Source organism: Folsomia candida, unplaced genomic scaffold, assembly GCF_002217175.1.
Source record: "Folsomia candida strain VU population unplaced genomic scaffold, ASM221717v1 Fcan01_Sc008, whole genome shotgun sequence".
NCBI classification, from domain to species: Eukaryota; Metazoa; Arthropoda; class Collembola; order Entomobryomorpha; family Isotomidae; genus Folsomia; species Folsomia candida.
Window position 1 is genome coordinate 2031369 of NW_019091200.1, and position 14667 is coordinate 2046035.

The window sequence follows — 14667 nt, forward strand, 5'->3', positions numbered from 1 at the left end:
TCTTTTTGCTGAAATTAATATTCGCTGAATTCTGAGCTATGTACAAGTAAATGGATTTCGCCTTACAATGGGTGTAAGCAGATTACAATAATCTGTAATACAGAAATATTTATGGACTTGTAATACCAGCATCAGTGCATTTATGTAGAAAATGAGCCAGTCGGACGAGTATGTGAGTAGAAACATGACGCATTTTTGCCTCAATTTCACCATGACCGTATTGTCTTGTTTTTGTCCCGGATTTATTTAGTATTCCTGACTGATTATTACAAGCTTATTACAAGATTTTGTGGGTGGGAAATACCACTTCTTCTTCTACTAGGTAGATATTTCTTCTCGTGAACTATTAACTACTTCACCATAAGTCATCCCATAATGTGATTCACGTGTAAGAATGCATGTACCTCACAAAATGAAATCACAGACCGGAAACTTTAAATGATGTGACCTTTCACCCCCAAAAAAAGATGTCATTATGTACTTGAGACGGCAGACAACCTCGTCATTATGAGGCTCCCTTTGTCACCCAAAGTTTCCAATTTCTTTCTAATGTTCCATACATAATTTTGTCAAAAAAACTTGAATCAAAAGTTTTCAATTTCTTTCTTTCTTTCTTTAATTTTCAATAGATAATTTTGCCAAAAAAACTTGAATCAAACATATATTTCCTCGTTTCTAATTAGGAAAATGTAAGAAAAAACTGAATTAAAAAATAGAAACTGTTTCAGAATTTTCATCCATTTCGACTACATACATACATACTTGCAAAACTAAGCAAGATGTGGATAGAAATGAAGCACGCCTACGACGAGATTAAGTGAAAAAGTGGTTGGACAGCTTAATAAGCAGCTCAAATATTGGACTCACTTTCAATTTCAATTTTTACAACGGTATTCACATTAAGACAAAACAAATCCGTGGGGGGATGGCAAATATTATGTAATCCAAGCCACCCATCATAACTAACTTCAGTCATGAGATGTAGATATGCATGCCTGCATTATGTAACGCGATCGAATCGACCAAGGAGATGTTATTATTGGGCTATGCATTTCTTATTATTGGGCTAAATACACGTTTGCCTATTGACAAGACTAAAGTCACCCACTTTTTATGAGTCATTAATAAATAAGGCTCAAGAAAAGATAGCACATTTCTCTAAGCCAGATACGATATCAACTAGAACTCGTTCTCGTTCTGCAATGTATTCAGATTCACATATGCGGATTATAAAATGAATTCTGATGCAACTACGAAATGCCTACTTTTATCTATGTATGTGCATACACGTGCAATTAAAGATACATCAAAAGCAACTGACACACACACACACCGAGCCAAATCTAGAATTGAATCTGTTTCGTAAATATTTATGTTATCGAGTGCAAATTTATGGAGCAAGTAATAGATAGTAAATAGTAATAAATAACTATCTATTTTACCATTATGCATGCACTTGCACCTGCATCTGAGTATCTGACAGTGACACACAATTTTCATGTTTACATTGCAATTAATTATGGTAAGTAAAATGTAGTTGCACTACATTTAAAAGTGTGTGTGGGTCAGTAGTGAATTGCATTCGTAATTAATCAACACTTACATATTTGTCTTTAATAATTTACTATAAAAGTAAAAGTTCTCTTGGTAAGAATGGCCAAATATTAAATTGTACACTTAATTAATGAACTATTTTTCTAGAGGAAATTTAACCCGAATAATTGACCGAGTATGAGCCCGTGTTGAGGTCAATATTTCTGGCAGGGTGGCCTTGAAAGTGTTGCGCCGAGGATAAGACGGGAGCTTGGGGTTGGGCTTGGTAATAGTTGGGTTGTTGGGGTTGGTACTGTTGGGGCTGGTATTGGGGTTGCTGGGGTTGTTGGTATTGTTGGGGTTGGGGTTGCTGATATTGTTGGGGCTGGGGCTGTTGGTATTGTTGAGGTTGTTGGTATTGTTGGACGGCTTGTTGGTACTGTTGTCCAGCGTTTTGTTGTACGACGCGTCTGCCCGTCTTGACTCGGACTCGTCGAAGTCCAGGTTGTTGCTGTTGTTGGGGTTGGATCTGATTGGCCTCGTAACCGTGTTGGTACGGGTAAGTGTACAATTCAGGGTCGTAGGAACCATCTTGAGGTCCATCTTCTCTATGGGGGGCTACTTCGGGGGCATTAATGTCCGTCCCGGTCGGGTAAAAGCCGGATTTTGATGCGCCATACTCAATTTCTCGGAGAGTACCGGCATCATCGTAGTAGCCATATTTTCCCTGAACTTGGCCTTTGTTATCCTTCGTTTCGATTTTGTAGGAACCGTCAGCATTTTCATAGCCGTAGGTGTAAGATCCGTCCTCATTTACTCTGTACAAAAAACAGACAATTTTGCATGAAAAATATGCCAATATTTTTGCAAATGTACTTAAGTTTTAAGGACAAATATGCCAATATTTTTGCACATTTTTAGTCCTAGTCAGGGCTTATGTACCCGTCATAGTCGTCTGTCTGTTTATCGCTAGTAAAACTTATCCAATCGATTTGCAAATTTTGCACACACATAAAACATGCAAAACTAGGAATCAAGATAACCTCATAAGATGAGCAAAATTTGGCAAGAAATAAAAAGCTGTCGTGGTCGTATAATACCCACCTCAATTATTAATAACCCCCTGACTCGGGCTAAATAAGTGGGTTTTGTATGCATGTACTTACTTATTGATCGACTTAAGAATCGGGACCGGTGTAGTGGTCGTTCTGTCGTCTCGGTCACGTTGTACTTGCGCCAAGCTAACCCCCACGAGGGCAATTACTACGATAAAAACCTTCATTATTAATATTTTAATCTGGAAACTACTACACGACTGACTGAAACTGAATCACAAACAAGAATGCGTGCGCCAACGAGTGACGAGCGAGGTAGCAGGGCGACGAAGAAAAATTTTATGCCTCTCGTTAAGGGGAGACTGACTCTTGCCAAAGTGAGTGGATAACCTCGAGTCCCTTTATATATAGGCGTTGTCTCAATGTCTTCTTTGTCCATCAGGATCAATCCCAATATCAACAGGTGGCAAAAAATTGGACATCCTCGTCGTCGTCGTCGAAGAATTTCTCACGTACTTATTCACATCTCCAATTGCAGCTAAAATCGCATCACACAGCTCAAAATAAATGCGTACGTAACGTGTGAGGGTATGTGATGTGTAGAAATCAAAATATGTAAGGTGTACTTTTATATTGACGTTATTTATTGAGCGCATTACATCAGAGATCACACCAATCGTGATCAGATCGCATTTGGTTGGCCGATTGATTGAAATGACTCACTCGTTTTTGGCGAAATCTTAAATAATAAAGAGGGACAAACATGCGTGAGTTTGCAGAAATTGTGTGTCAAATCGATCTTCTTTCATGTTCTGGAGCATTTTCTTTGACGAATTGTCTCATTCTTCGCTTGAATTGGGTTATTTGGTGACGAAATCAATGGGGATAAAAACCAATCTAGAAATGCATGTTATTCTAAACTGATACATAATTATGTCGTAAACTGTAATGTCATGATCTTCCTCGTCAAAATATGTATGTCCACTAAAAGGAGGGAGGAGTTGGGGTGAGGAGGAGCTGGACAAAGATACGTTGATGATGAAAAATATTAATAGCTTATGTCCATACATATGTAGCTCATCTTATTAAAAGAGATCTTGACGAAGGATGGGAGTTGATGGCCCTCAGAATGCCTGGAAATTTGCATAATGCATACACACGCGAAATAATAATGGAGGAAGGAAATTGATTTCGTATGGAAATGTTACCGTAGAAGGAGAACCATTCATTTTGTGATCTGCATTAATTTTTAATCATTATGTGGATCAGTTATTGGTAGTGGTGGTCTGGTCACAATATTTCTTGTAGTGCGGTTTGTGACTGATAGACCACACCAGAAACCGCATTGGTTAAGATAACCTTGATTCGTGATAATTACCAGGTATCACATTCCTATGGAATAATTATGCCAAAAATTTGGCAAATTTTGCACGTCCGTGTTCCATAAGATGGTGATCATCTACCAATCTGCAGTAATTTTCTCTGGGTAAAAATCGCACTTAAAATTTTATTTTCCGGCGTTAAAGAATGCAAAATTATTCAAATTTTACTTTAAATAATTTATTGAATATTGATTACTGATTATCGATGGATTTGGATGCATGCATGTAGGTGGGAAATGTGGTGGATGAGTGAATAAAACGCGATTTAAATGCAAATGATGCTAATGGTTCCTGAGTCAACAAAGGCAGCGAATCATTAAAGTCGTCGCTGTATGAAAATGTAATCAAGTTCGAGGTGGATAAAATTGCTATCAATACGATAATCAATTTCTATTTACATTATTACACTTCTTGTGACCATTGATGAGGAGTCAATTAATTAATAATTGTGACGACGGTGGTGTGGTCCTTGAGAAGAAGTGGATTCTTTCGTCGTATATTTAATTGCGAATTTCGTGCGAATTTTTCATCAGAATTTCTTGGAACTAAAAATGATTATGTATTAAATATTTTTAGTGTCATTTAATATAGTACATAATCAGAGGGCGGATATGTATCTATGAAAAATCGCTGAAATGTGTATTTAATAGTAAGGAAAAACGCCAAAATATTTCTTAAATATATATGAAAAAAGCATAAACGTAAAATTTGTATTTTTGAATTTAATGGTCTGGATTTTTTGTGTTCGAATTTCTTTAAGCAAAAAATTTCTTGTCACATCATTGAAATATTTAGAAAATATATGTATTTTTGAAAAACTTATCTAAAAAAAAGTATTTTCAAAAAACATTTATGTCTGAAAACCAGAAATATGTATGCAACGTACACATATTTTTAAATTTTAGTGGTCTATTGGAGTTAAGGACCGCATCTTAAAGTTTGACGATCGGCCACCTAATGAAAAAGTTGAAAAAAATAAATACACATCCGCCCTTTGCACATAATACGTATGTAAATAAGTAGAGTTAATTTCTATGTATATATTTTGGTTTATTCAGTCAATCTGCATTTCAAAAATGGACAACTTTTCAAAATAATTGCAGGCATTTTAATACTATTAATTAACTAACTAACAATTGAATATAGGTACGTACAGTCGGACTATTTTACACACATGCATATTTAATCGTATCATTAATTAACTAACTATAATTAATTAATTACCTAACTACTCCTACTACTCAGTTCTGTACATGTACATGAGATGATCAATCAATTGACATGCCGTATATGTTACACACTACTTTGCAGAAAATGGGTTCAGAAAATATACACGAAAATATTACACAAACTTATTTACAGAATTTACATACATCAAGAAAATACTCTCCGAATTTTAATTATTAGTTCATCTTCGTCTCCTCAAAGCCAAAAATTTCATAAGCGCTTCATGCACAAGTCTCGGACTGATTGTGCCATCGGCCGTGTATCTAACACCACGCAGGAAGGCGTTCTGATTGTTGAGCACGCCATACTCTCCGACCACAAAGCCGTCCGGGGTCCGCTCCTCGACGCGGTACCGGCGAACATTGCTGCCCTCCAAGACATACCCAAACTTTGCCCCCTTGTGCTCACTTTCACCGGAAGGAGAATCACTATCACCGGGTAAACTAGTACTAGAAGAGGAGGAGGAAGAAGTAGAAGAATTGGAAAAACTAGTGGTTGGGGTTGGGGTGTTATTATGGCTACTGCTACGACTAACACTAGAGTCACTCGGGTCCCTTAAACTGGTCAAGTTTAGATTTTTAAAGGTGTGGTGGTAGCTAAAGTTGAAGGTTTTAAACTGGTCGAGACTAATGGGACGGGGGGAGACGGGAGGCAGCCCGAGGTGGTGGTCGAACGAGCCATCGATCGAATCCTGATCGGGATCTTCTTCCCCAAGAATGACGAAACTCCCGCCGGATGGTTGTTCTTCTTCGGCGTCGGCTGCTTCCGCATCGCGCGGATAATCCTCGTCGCGTGGAGGAGGAGGAATCGGAATTCGGCGACGTTTCGGTGAGTATTTTGAGGAGGAGGTGAAACTTCGCGTGGTTCGGGAGGTCGTCGTGGTTGGTGGACGTGGAGGAGGAGGAGGATGACCCCAGTTCTGTTCGGGAAGTCCCCACACTTTGGCAGGTTCACCCCATACTTTGGCTGGTTCTCCCCAAACTTGGGCCGGCTGGCCCCATACTTTCTCAGGCTCGCCCCATATTTGTGGTTGCCAAGGTTTGGGGGTGGTAGTGGTCGTCGTGGTGGTTGTGGTTGTGGTCGTAGTGCTGGGTTCTTGGGGGTACTGGATCAACGGTAAGGCACGAGGATCATCTTGATCATGGGAATCGTCATCCGTGGTGGAAGTGGACGAGGAGACGGACACGAGGACTTGTTCCGGTTTGGGATTTCTGAAGCGTTGACGTTGTCGCTGTCGTCGCCGTGTGGTACGAAAACTGACACCGGGCTCGGTCGTGGTGGTACTGGTGGAGGTTGACGTGGTGGTGAAGAAATTGCCTCGGAAATTTGACGACGACGATGATGGCGAATTTTGAAACTTGGGGCTCGACGAAATTGGATATTGTCGGGAAGACGTAGACGTCGATACGGCCACGACTTTTTCCGCTATTCTGCCATCGTCTTCTTGCCGCTGCTGGGGTAGTGGTCGTGGTGATGGAGTCCATTTAATTCTGTCCCTCACTCCTAATGATGACGATGATGACGTTGACGACGACGTGGACACGACCGAACTAAGCGAGTCGTCATCCTCCTCCTTGGGGGCAGGGTGGTTCCCTCCAAAATGCGCAATTCCTCCACTGGTCTGCCCTTTTCCAAAGGTGGTGGTTTGAAATGGGGATGGCGACGCCGTGTTGGCTTCTCCGTTGGGGTAGAAAAACTGGAATCGCTCGACATTATGGGACGCATCGCTGACGGGGCCGCCGTGACCACCAGCAGGACTTTGGGAGAAAGCTTTATAAAAAGCCGAAAAAATATCTTCAACGTCCTTCTTCACTTCGGGAGAAGGAGGCGAAGACAACTTTGGCGTCGTGGTGCTGGCTTCCGTCGTCGTCGTGGTCGTAGTTGGTCGTTTGGTCGATACTGGTTGTGGTACTGGAAACTCATAATCCGTAAAAGTAGCATCTGCATAATCTGGGCTATTATTTTCTTGTGACGAGCTGCTACTGCTGCTGCTACTGCTCGTCACGATGACACGGACAATCATTGTTCTCGGAGTGTCCTCATCGCGTGGCTGGTGTCGTTGAGAATCGAAAAATCCTGCCTCCACGATATCGCCATCCTCGGATTTCGTGGGTCGCCCGTCGACTACGCCGTGTGGGCCGGCCAAGGTCGTCACCAAAATGAGGAGCAGGAATTTTCCAGTCTGCAAAATAAAGGAAAAAGAAGATCGCAATTATTAATCATTCTGTCAAAAAAGGAAAAACGCCACATAAAGTGTTGAAAATTGGTCATTTAAATAAATTAGTTGTACAATTAATCACCATTTTCTTTTCAATTTTAAGGTCTCTCTCGCAATAAATCACGGTTTGGTTGAAAACTGCCAATAATTTAATGACTCGTGCAGACAGAGCCGGTTCTCATGACCATTCTTCTCCTAAATCCAGTCCACAAACCAAACCACATGCCCCAAAAGAAAGATGCAAAACCATCCATCACAAACGAATGCCAATAAAATGAAGCGTCGTCGTTCCATACACGACAAATGAAGAATTTGCGATTTATTTGTACTAATACCACGCGAGAGACAAAGGGTGGTGTTTGAGGTGAAAAATAGCAAACGTGGTGAATAGATCCGCCTGCTTGGCATGCTGTGAATTGTGAATGTTTGCTGTTTTTTTGCTCGTGTGCACAATTATATGTACGAATTTCTACCAATTCTTTATATGCATGGTGGAGAGAGATCCACCCAAAATTCCCAATTGTTCTTGTAAATAAATTCGCATTTTGCTCAATTTAACCCGGCCGACCTTGGATCCAAGTGAATTGTTGACTTGACAGATTACTTGGATCAAAAAGATGATGAGAGAAGGATGATGATGACGAGGAATGTATAGACGATTCAACTTTTGCAAAGTTTAATCCTTTACAGTGGCCGCGGAAGCGTGGGGACAGAGGGACAATGTCCCCACGATTATTTCATGTCCCGATCATCTGCCCATGTTATACAAACCCCTCCATTCCCTATCCTACAATGTTAATGTCCCCAGATGTCCCCACAGCTTCCGCGGCCACTGGTCCTTTATTGACTGGATTTCATTATTTCTCGAGTCTCAATTTATCGAAGATCGAAAGGAAGTTTATCTCTGCACCACCAGTTAAACTGGTCCTCACCTCTTCGGTAACAGCTTTTTGTGTAAGAAAGAGGTGATGATCTTCACTTATACAATTAAGTAAGTGATGATGCCGATATTGGTAGGATCATAAATTGAATTAATTAGCATCATGTTCTTCAGGCGACATTTTTACATATTTCTACCTCGTCAACAACAAGATTAAGTAATTGCAGAGACTTGGCAAGAATTAAGTTTTCGCATGGCAAGAGCAGAATATATTTTGCATGCATACCCTTTGAACTAATATTAATCAGAGGGTGGATATGCATTTATTTTCGACTTTTTCATTTGATAACAGTTCAACTTTGTCGATGTGTCTCGTAACTCTAATAGGTCGCAAAAATTTCAAAAAAATTATATTTTATTACATATTTCTAGGTTCTCCGACATGTAAATATTTATAAATATTTCCACTATTATTTGAAAAATACGTAAATCTTTTACATATTTTTTTCAAAAATGAATATATGCTTCATAAATACATCTCCGCCCTCCAGTAATAATGGCAAATACATGTAAATATTCTAGAAAGCTAAAAGCTTCAAGTATACATTTTCATTTTCAACATTTCTGCATAATTACTAAAACAAATTAATATCATTTCAAGGAAGGTGTGAATCTAAAATACGTCAACTATCTAAACTGACAACACTTAATTTTTTCTACTAAAATTCGTTCTGCAACAATTATAAAATCCATCCATTCATACACCCGACCCACCCACGGAGCTCAACATAATAAATAAATATGCATATGGTGGAAAATATTTTACACTCTATTTTTTCCCACTTGTTGACACAGCTTGATTGCTTGGGCCAGGCCAGGCCAGAAAATGCAGCTTATAGCAATTAATCAGTACTACTTAATGAATGAGATGCATACATAACTGCATAAAAATTCTTACACAGTGAGGCAAACAATATAAATAATACGAAAAGAAGTGCACTTTTCCCGTTTGACGACGACAACGACGACGCGACCTTGGCTGGCATTGAATTGAATCTTAACTTATTAATCTTATCTGCGGGGATGATCGCCTCTCTTATTAATCATTGTGCACAGGTGACATGATGACATTGCAATTTTAATGGAAGTCAACACTACCACTGTGATACAGACGTATGTAAAATGTAAATACGTATAAAATTCCTTGTAATGTGGATGCAAGTCAGTGTACATATTTTAGCAGAGTTATTAGTCCTTAATGACTCCTTTGGAGTAAGAAGAACCTGCTAATTATGATATGAATGATGAACAAATAACACAAATTGGTGATCAATGAGGCGATATCGGCGCCACGAATGGTATTGACGACATGTAGTTCAAGAAGAAGAAGAAGAAGAAGAAGAAGTGAAATAAATGTGTCACGTTCCATTTATCGTGGATACGTTTTTGTGCATAAATTTCGTCAAAATTACAATTAAATGCTGAGAATTGACACATGAATTGGCAGGAAATCGAGATAAATCAATCAATTATTATACATACATTCGTTTCCCCAAGTTGTGTAAGTATTTAAATTGTTGGTAAAATATGTGTAGCTTAGACTTATGTGCAATTAACACCTTAAATTAAAAGTAATAAATATTTGTATCCTTTAAAAAATCTAATGTGGGTCAAACTCTAGCTAGAAATAAATACATGAAAAAAAATTTCGAGAAATATTTGAATTTTTTTTCTAAAATTGTAAATTTCCAGGAAATCGAGATGAGTCATTTATTACACATTTCTTAAACTTGCGTATTTAAATTGTTGGAAAATTACACCTGTCTCTTTTACAGCCAATAAATATTTTTATTTTTAAAATTTAATGTGGATCGAACTCTAGCAAAACAAAGCATATTTCCTAAAATATTGGAAAATTCAGTCAGAACATTTTTTCCTACAATTTTAAATTTCCAATATCATAAATTGACCAATGAATCAACACTTGATTAAAACTTCATCCCAATTTTTTTCAAACTTTCCACAATTTTCAAATTCTAAATCATATCAATGTTCCAACCTCATTGTCAGTTGCCAATATTTTACGTCACGCTTCACAAATTGATTCACCACCACCTCCACGTAGAACAGTTAGTTAATTATTTATTAGCAGTTAATTAATCACGCTATATTACTTATTCATTGATTTATTTGCTCACTGCACAAAAAGTGTGAACAATACAGACTAAGCTGCTGCTATGCTATGCTACGTCCCGTACATACATATTTCCTTGAGATGGTCTTAAAAGTGATCACGGCGTGGTAAACAATACCGTTTAATTATTCATCATCATCCTCATCAGTGGAGAAACCGTTTGACAGGTTGACTTCCCTTCCCACAAAATGATTTCTAATAACTAATAACACTGCAATGTGTACCCATTCACGGACAAATTCTTACCATTATTGCTCGTGGTGTAATGTCAAGGTGAGTTCTTAACATGAATAATGGATATTGCGCAAAATTAATAAGAAATAATTGCAATTTTCCATCTCAGAATTTAAAATCCAATCCAATCATTCCATAGATCTTATCATGGATAAGATGGTATCAAAATCAATAAATATTTTAGCAATCAATAACTGTGGGAGCCAAATCTGCACCCTTGGAAAGTGAAGAATAAATGCGGAAAGTGGAGTAAAACCATTACGACGAGTGGAGTATCAGATGGCGGATATCGATCAATCCATTCTTCAGTCTGTTGTAAAAGGCTTAAATTTGATACAATTATGACCAGAAGGTGAAACACGTCCTGTTTAAACACCTTCCAATCCACACCACGCCACGTTGCAAATATTGTGCAAAATGTTACCATTTCTTTTATCATCATGTGATGACTTATCAGAATGAAATCTATCCAAGAAGAAATTCCCTTCAAAGGTCACTTGCCGCCTAATTGTGTCTAATTCTATTTACTTTGCTTTGCTTTGCTACCTGTCACTGTCTCCTGCACCCATCGGATTATTTTGCCACGTATTGTAACGTAAATAGTGGATGGATGGATGGAATGATTAATGAGTTCATCCATTCAGTCCGGCCAGAAAATTCAATGCTGGCTGAGACAATTAGGAACAATCAAATACCAAAAAATTTGATTGATTGCCTCTTTTGTGTTTACATGAATCTATCCGCTATTCAGAGTTTCCAGCTTGACATGGATGCAAAAATCAGACCCAAATCAAATCAAATCATGGCAAATATATGTATCTGACAAAATCAAATCTAGATAAAGGACCAGACCACGACACGTGAGTCAGTAGACAGAACAAATAATGCAGATTTTTGATTGAAAATAATAATAGTAGAAAGAATAATGATATGTATTTGTGGATACAAAGGTGGATGAAAAATTCAGGAAGAAATATTTATAAGTTGGGTGGGGTAGTCAGTCACTGAATTGTAGACGCAGACGTGTGACATTATCGACAACTAGATAAATATTATTGGCGTCCTTAAGTCCTAATTTTGGTGGAATGTGAGCTAAATATTTTGTGCGAAAACAAAAAAAAAATATACCGGAAATAAGTACTTATAATGGAGGTCTCCCAACGTATGTGCACAGATTTTGACAAAATTAGTGTCAATCGATCACAAATTTATTTCATTAATATGCAATTTGCAGTAGACCCGAAGACGAGAAAATGCACAGTATGTAAGTTTGGAAAATGAAAAATTTGTCGACTTTTAGGGTCCGTTTTCTCCTCTTTAGATGCAAATATCTCTGCCAAACCTGCACATTAAGAGATCGTGTTGTTTTCAAATTTCATATTAATTAAATTTGTGATCGATTGGCACTAGACTGCTCAAAATATGAGAGTATACGCTGGGAGACCTCCATTGTCAAGCTGAAATTAATCAGAACGGGAAAAATGGGACGTCATAAACTCACTTGCAAATCGTCGCAATTATTTATTTACATGAAAACTGAAGGTTTTCCCATTAGCATAAATTTCCTCTATTTTTTCCCCCAACTTTTTGCCCTCCTGGACATGTATCGTTTGAATAATAATTATGTTATTAATTTTCTCGATGATTCTGAATTATAGGTCAAATAATTAAGTGGACGCCGCCGTAAGGGTAAAAATGATTAAGATATCGATTCGATTATCGATAAGGGTTTATAAAGATGGTGCATGAGCATGAGCATCCATCGTTAATAAATAGCTGGAGAGAAGAAAAAAACACAAGCTCAGCCCTGTACAAACACATCATCGTTCTTATCTCATTTCGCGATCGCCATCCATTTTCGCTATTGATTCGCTTCTAACTCTCAATTGTTATGTTATTGTTACGCGTAAAAGTTTGCATATGCATAAATTATTATTTCGCTCCCTGCCTACCATCGAATCGATCTCTCGTGATTTATGACTGTAACGAGTAAACTGTGCATGCAGCAAACGCCCACCTCATCACAATTAAATCCCAAATTCCATTGTATTCATGCCAAAAAGACAAATGCTCTGGACAAATTATTACAAGGAGCAAACAGATAAAAAGAGGGGAAAAAATCTTTGCAAAATTACAAGTCAAGTGTTCTACTGTAAGAAATATTTTAACCAAATCCGGTAGTAGTGAGTGAGCAGACTGGCAAAAAATGCGATATATGGAACGATCTATCAAGTCTGTAATTATGGAGATATTTGGAGCACAGGAATTATTGCGACTTACCAAATTGAGACGATTTGGGGTGTGGAATCGCTTCTTTTTCGTGTCCATTTTTGGTGGGGGTGTGCAAATATCGATAAAAATGTTGGCTAAAAGTTTTCCACCCAAATTCAGAGATTTTCACGGCTATGTAAGTTACTGATCTAAATCCACGTATGCCACGCTTGAGCAGTACTGCACATCCTGAAGAAGAAGACACGAGTAGTCTCACGTTGTCGTCTCCCAAAATTCATGACGCTTTGTGTCAGCCAGCGTGACGCAACAAAGTAACAATGTTTTTATTTATGTATGTCCAGTAGGAAAAAAATCCGGATGTTTCTCCGCTTCTAATTTTAACGACGTCAATACTGGGAATAAATCAATCAATAAATGCGATCACTGCGTTCTCTGAGTCACTGATTCAAGTACCACCACCACTCCTCACCCGCGGCGTCCAGGAGGTACTGAATCAATGGGGGCCTTGTCTTTTATTCCCAATTATCACCCCTCCCGCTGACTCCAAGAAGAATTAGAAAAATCTAAATACGTACGTAATTTTATGAGACCTGACTTGTGTGAGGAAAGGTCAGTCAGTGACGTGACGTGGTTGGACTTCGAATGGACCACTGCAACAGATTGGTCCAAGAACTTGAACTTGGTCTTTAGTCATACATTCGTCCAACTCTGCATACATACTTCGATACTATTGAGTAATGGCTGAGGTATGGCTTAACATGGATTGAATGATACTTTAGTCTCGCATTCTTTACGTTCTTTCAAACTTTTACTTTGCACATGTTGCATAGTTAGAAGTTAGAACCCAACCATCGCACATACCTGGACGGTGATGCTATGTATGTACTTTAGTTTTAGTTTGCTTACTTACTTAACTTCAGTCAGTCAGGTAAGTAACGCAGGTAGATGGAAGAGAGTAAGGAATACATAGATAAATATGTGATGGATATAGACGTTGCTAACCACCCATCATCATTTGATACGCGATGATGCGATCCTACTCTTCTTCTTCTCCTGCTTGATTATGGGATTGGATTTTTGTCTACAAATTATTTACCTGCTTTTTCTTCTTCCCAGCTCTCGTTTTCCTTAATGTGTTGTATCCCGTGTTCAATATGCAATTACCTGTGTGGATATGTGGTGTGGTGTTATGTGGAATGTGGTGATGATGAGACGACGGGAATAAAAATTATACCGAAGGAATTTCACCCACAGTAATAAAGTAAGCATGTCATTACGTAGGAACACACGGTACATATTTTTTACAGGTACGTGCATATGTACCTCCTCACCTTTACGGGAAATGTGTTAAAACTTCAATATTTGTTCGAGCCGGGGAAAAGATCCGGTTCAAAGAAGTAAGTAATAAGTTTGCACTTCGTTTGGAATTTCCGCATATTTTTAGCAACATAATCGTCACGTGGGGACTTGTTGGGGGTGAAAAGGCTGTAAAATTGTGTATGATTTTGCACTTTGTACACAATTTCCGCATATTTTTAGCAACATAATTGTCAACTTTAGTGTGAAAACGGGATAAAATTGTGTCTAATTTTGCTTACACAGTTGCATTTCTGTGTATCTAGTACCTACACACGATTACACAAATACATACGTACATGCAGCCCGTGTTGGTTGATTGTTGCGCATAAAATGCGGTGGTCTTCTGTGTGGCT

General features: G+C 38.4%; 2 protein-coding genes across 3 annotated transcripts; both read right to left on the bottom strand.

Annotated features, from left to right (window-relative positions):
- Positions 1-1585: 1585 nt before the first annotated feature.
- On the bottom strand, positions 1586-2975 carry LOC110853047 (regulator of nonsense transcripts 1). Its single transcript, XM_022101272.2, has 2 exons — positions 2700-2975; positions 1586-2351 (listed from the first exon to the last, which is right to left on the bottom strand). The coding sequence occupies exons 1-2, from the start codon at positions 2813-2815 to the stop codon at positions 1709-1711; spliced, it is 759 nt and encodes a 252-aa protein (XP_021956964.1). The 5' UTR covers positions 2816-2975; the 3' UTR covers positions 1586-1708.
- A 2024-nt stretch (positions 2976-4999) lies between these two features.
- LOC110853149 (flocculation protein FLO11) lies at positions 5000-13608 on the bottom strand. Of its 2 annotated transcripts, none has more exons than XM_022101392.2 (2): positions 13004-13608; positions 5000-7379 (listed from the first exon to the last, which is right to left on the bottom strand). In XM_022101392.2, exons 1-2 carry the CDS (start codon positions 13049-13051, stop codon positions 5379-5381), a joined length of 2049 nt encoding a protein of 682 aa, XP_021957084.1. In that variant the 5' UTR covers positions 13052-13608; the 3' UTR covers positions 5000-5378. The 2 variants fall into 2 exon arrangements, with proteins under 2 accessions (XP_021957084.1, XP_035710289.1); XM_035854396.1 differs by lacking the exon at positions 13004-13608 and adding an exon at positions 7498-7910.
- Positions 13609-14667: the final 1059 nt, after the last annotated feature.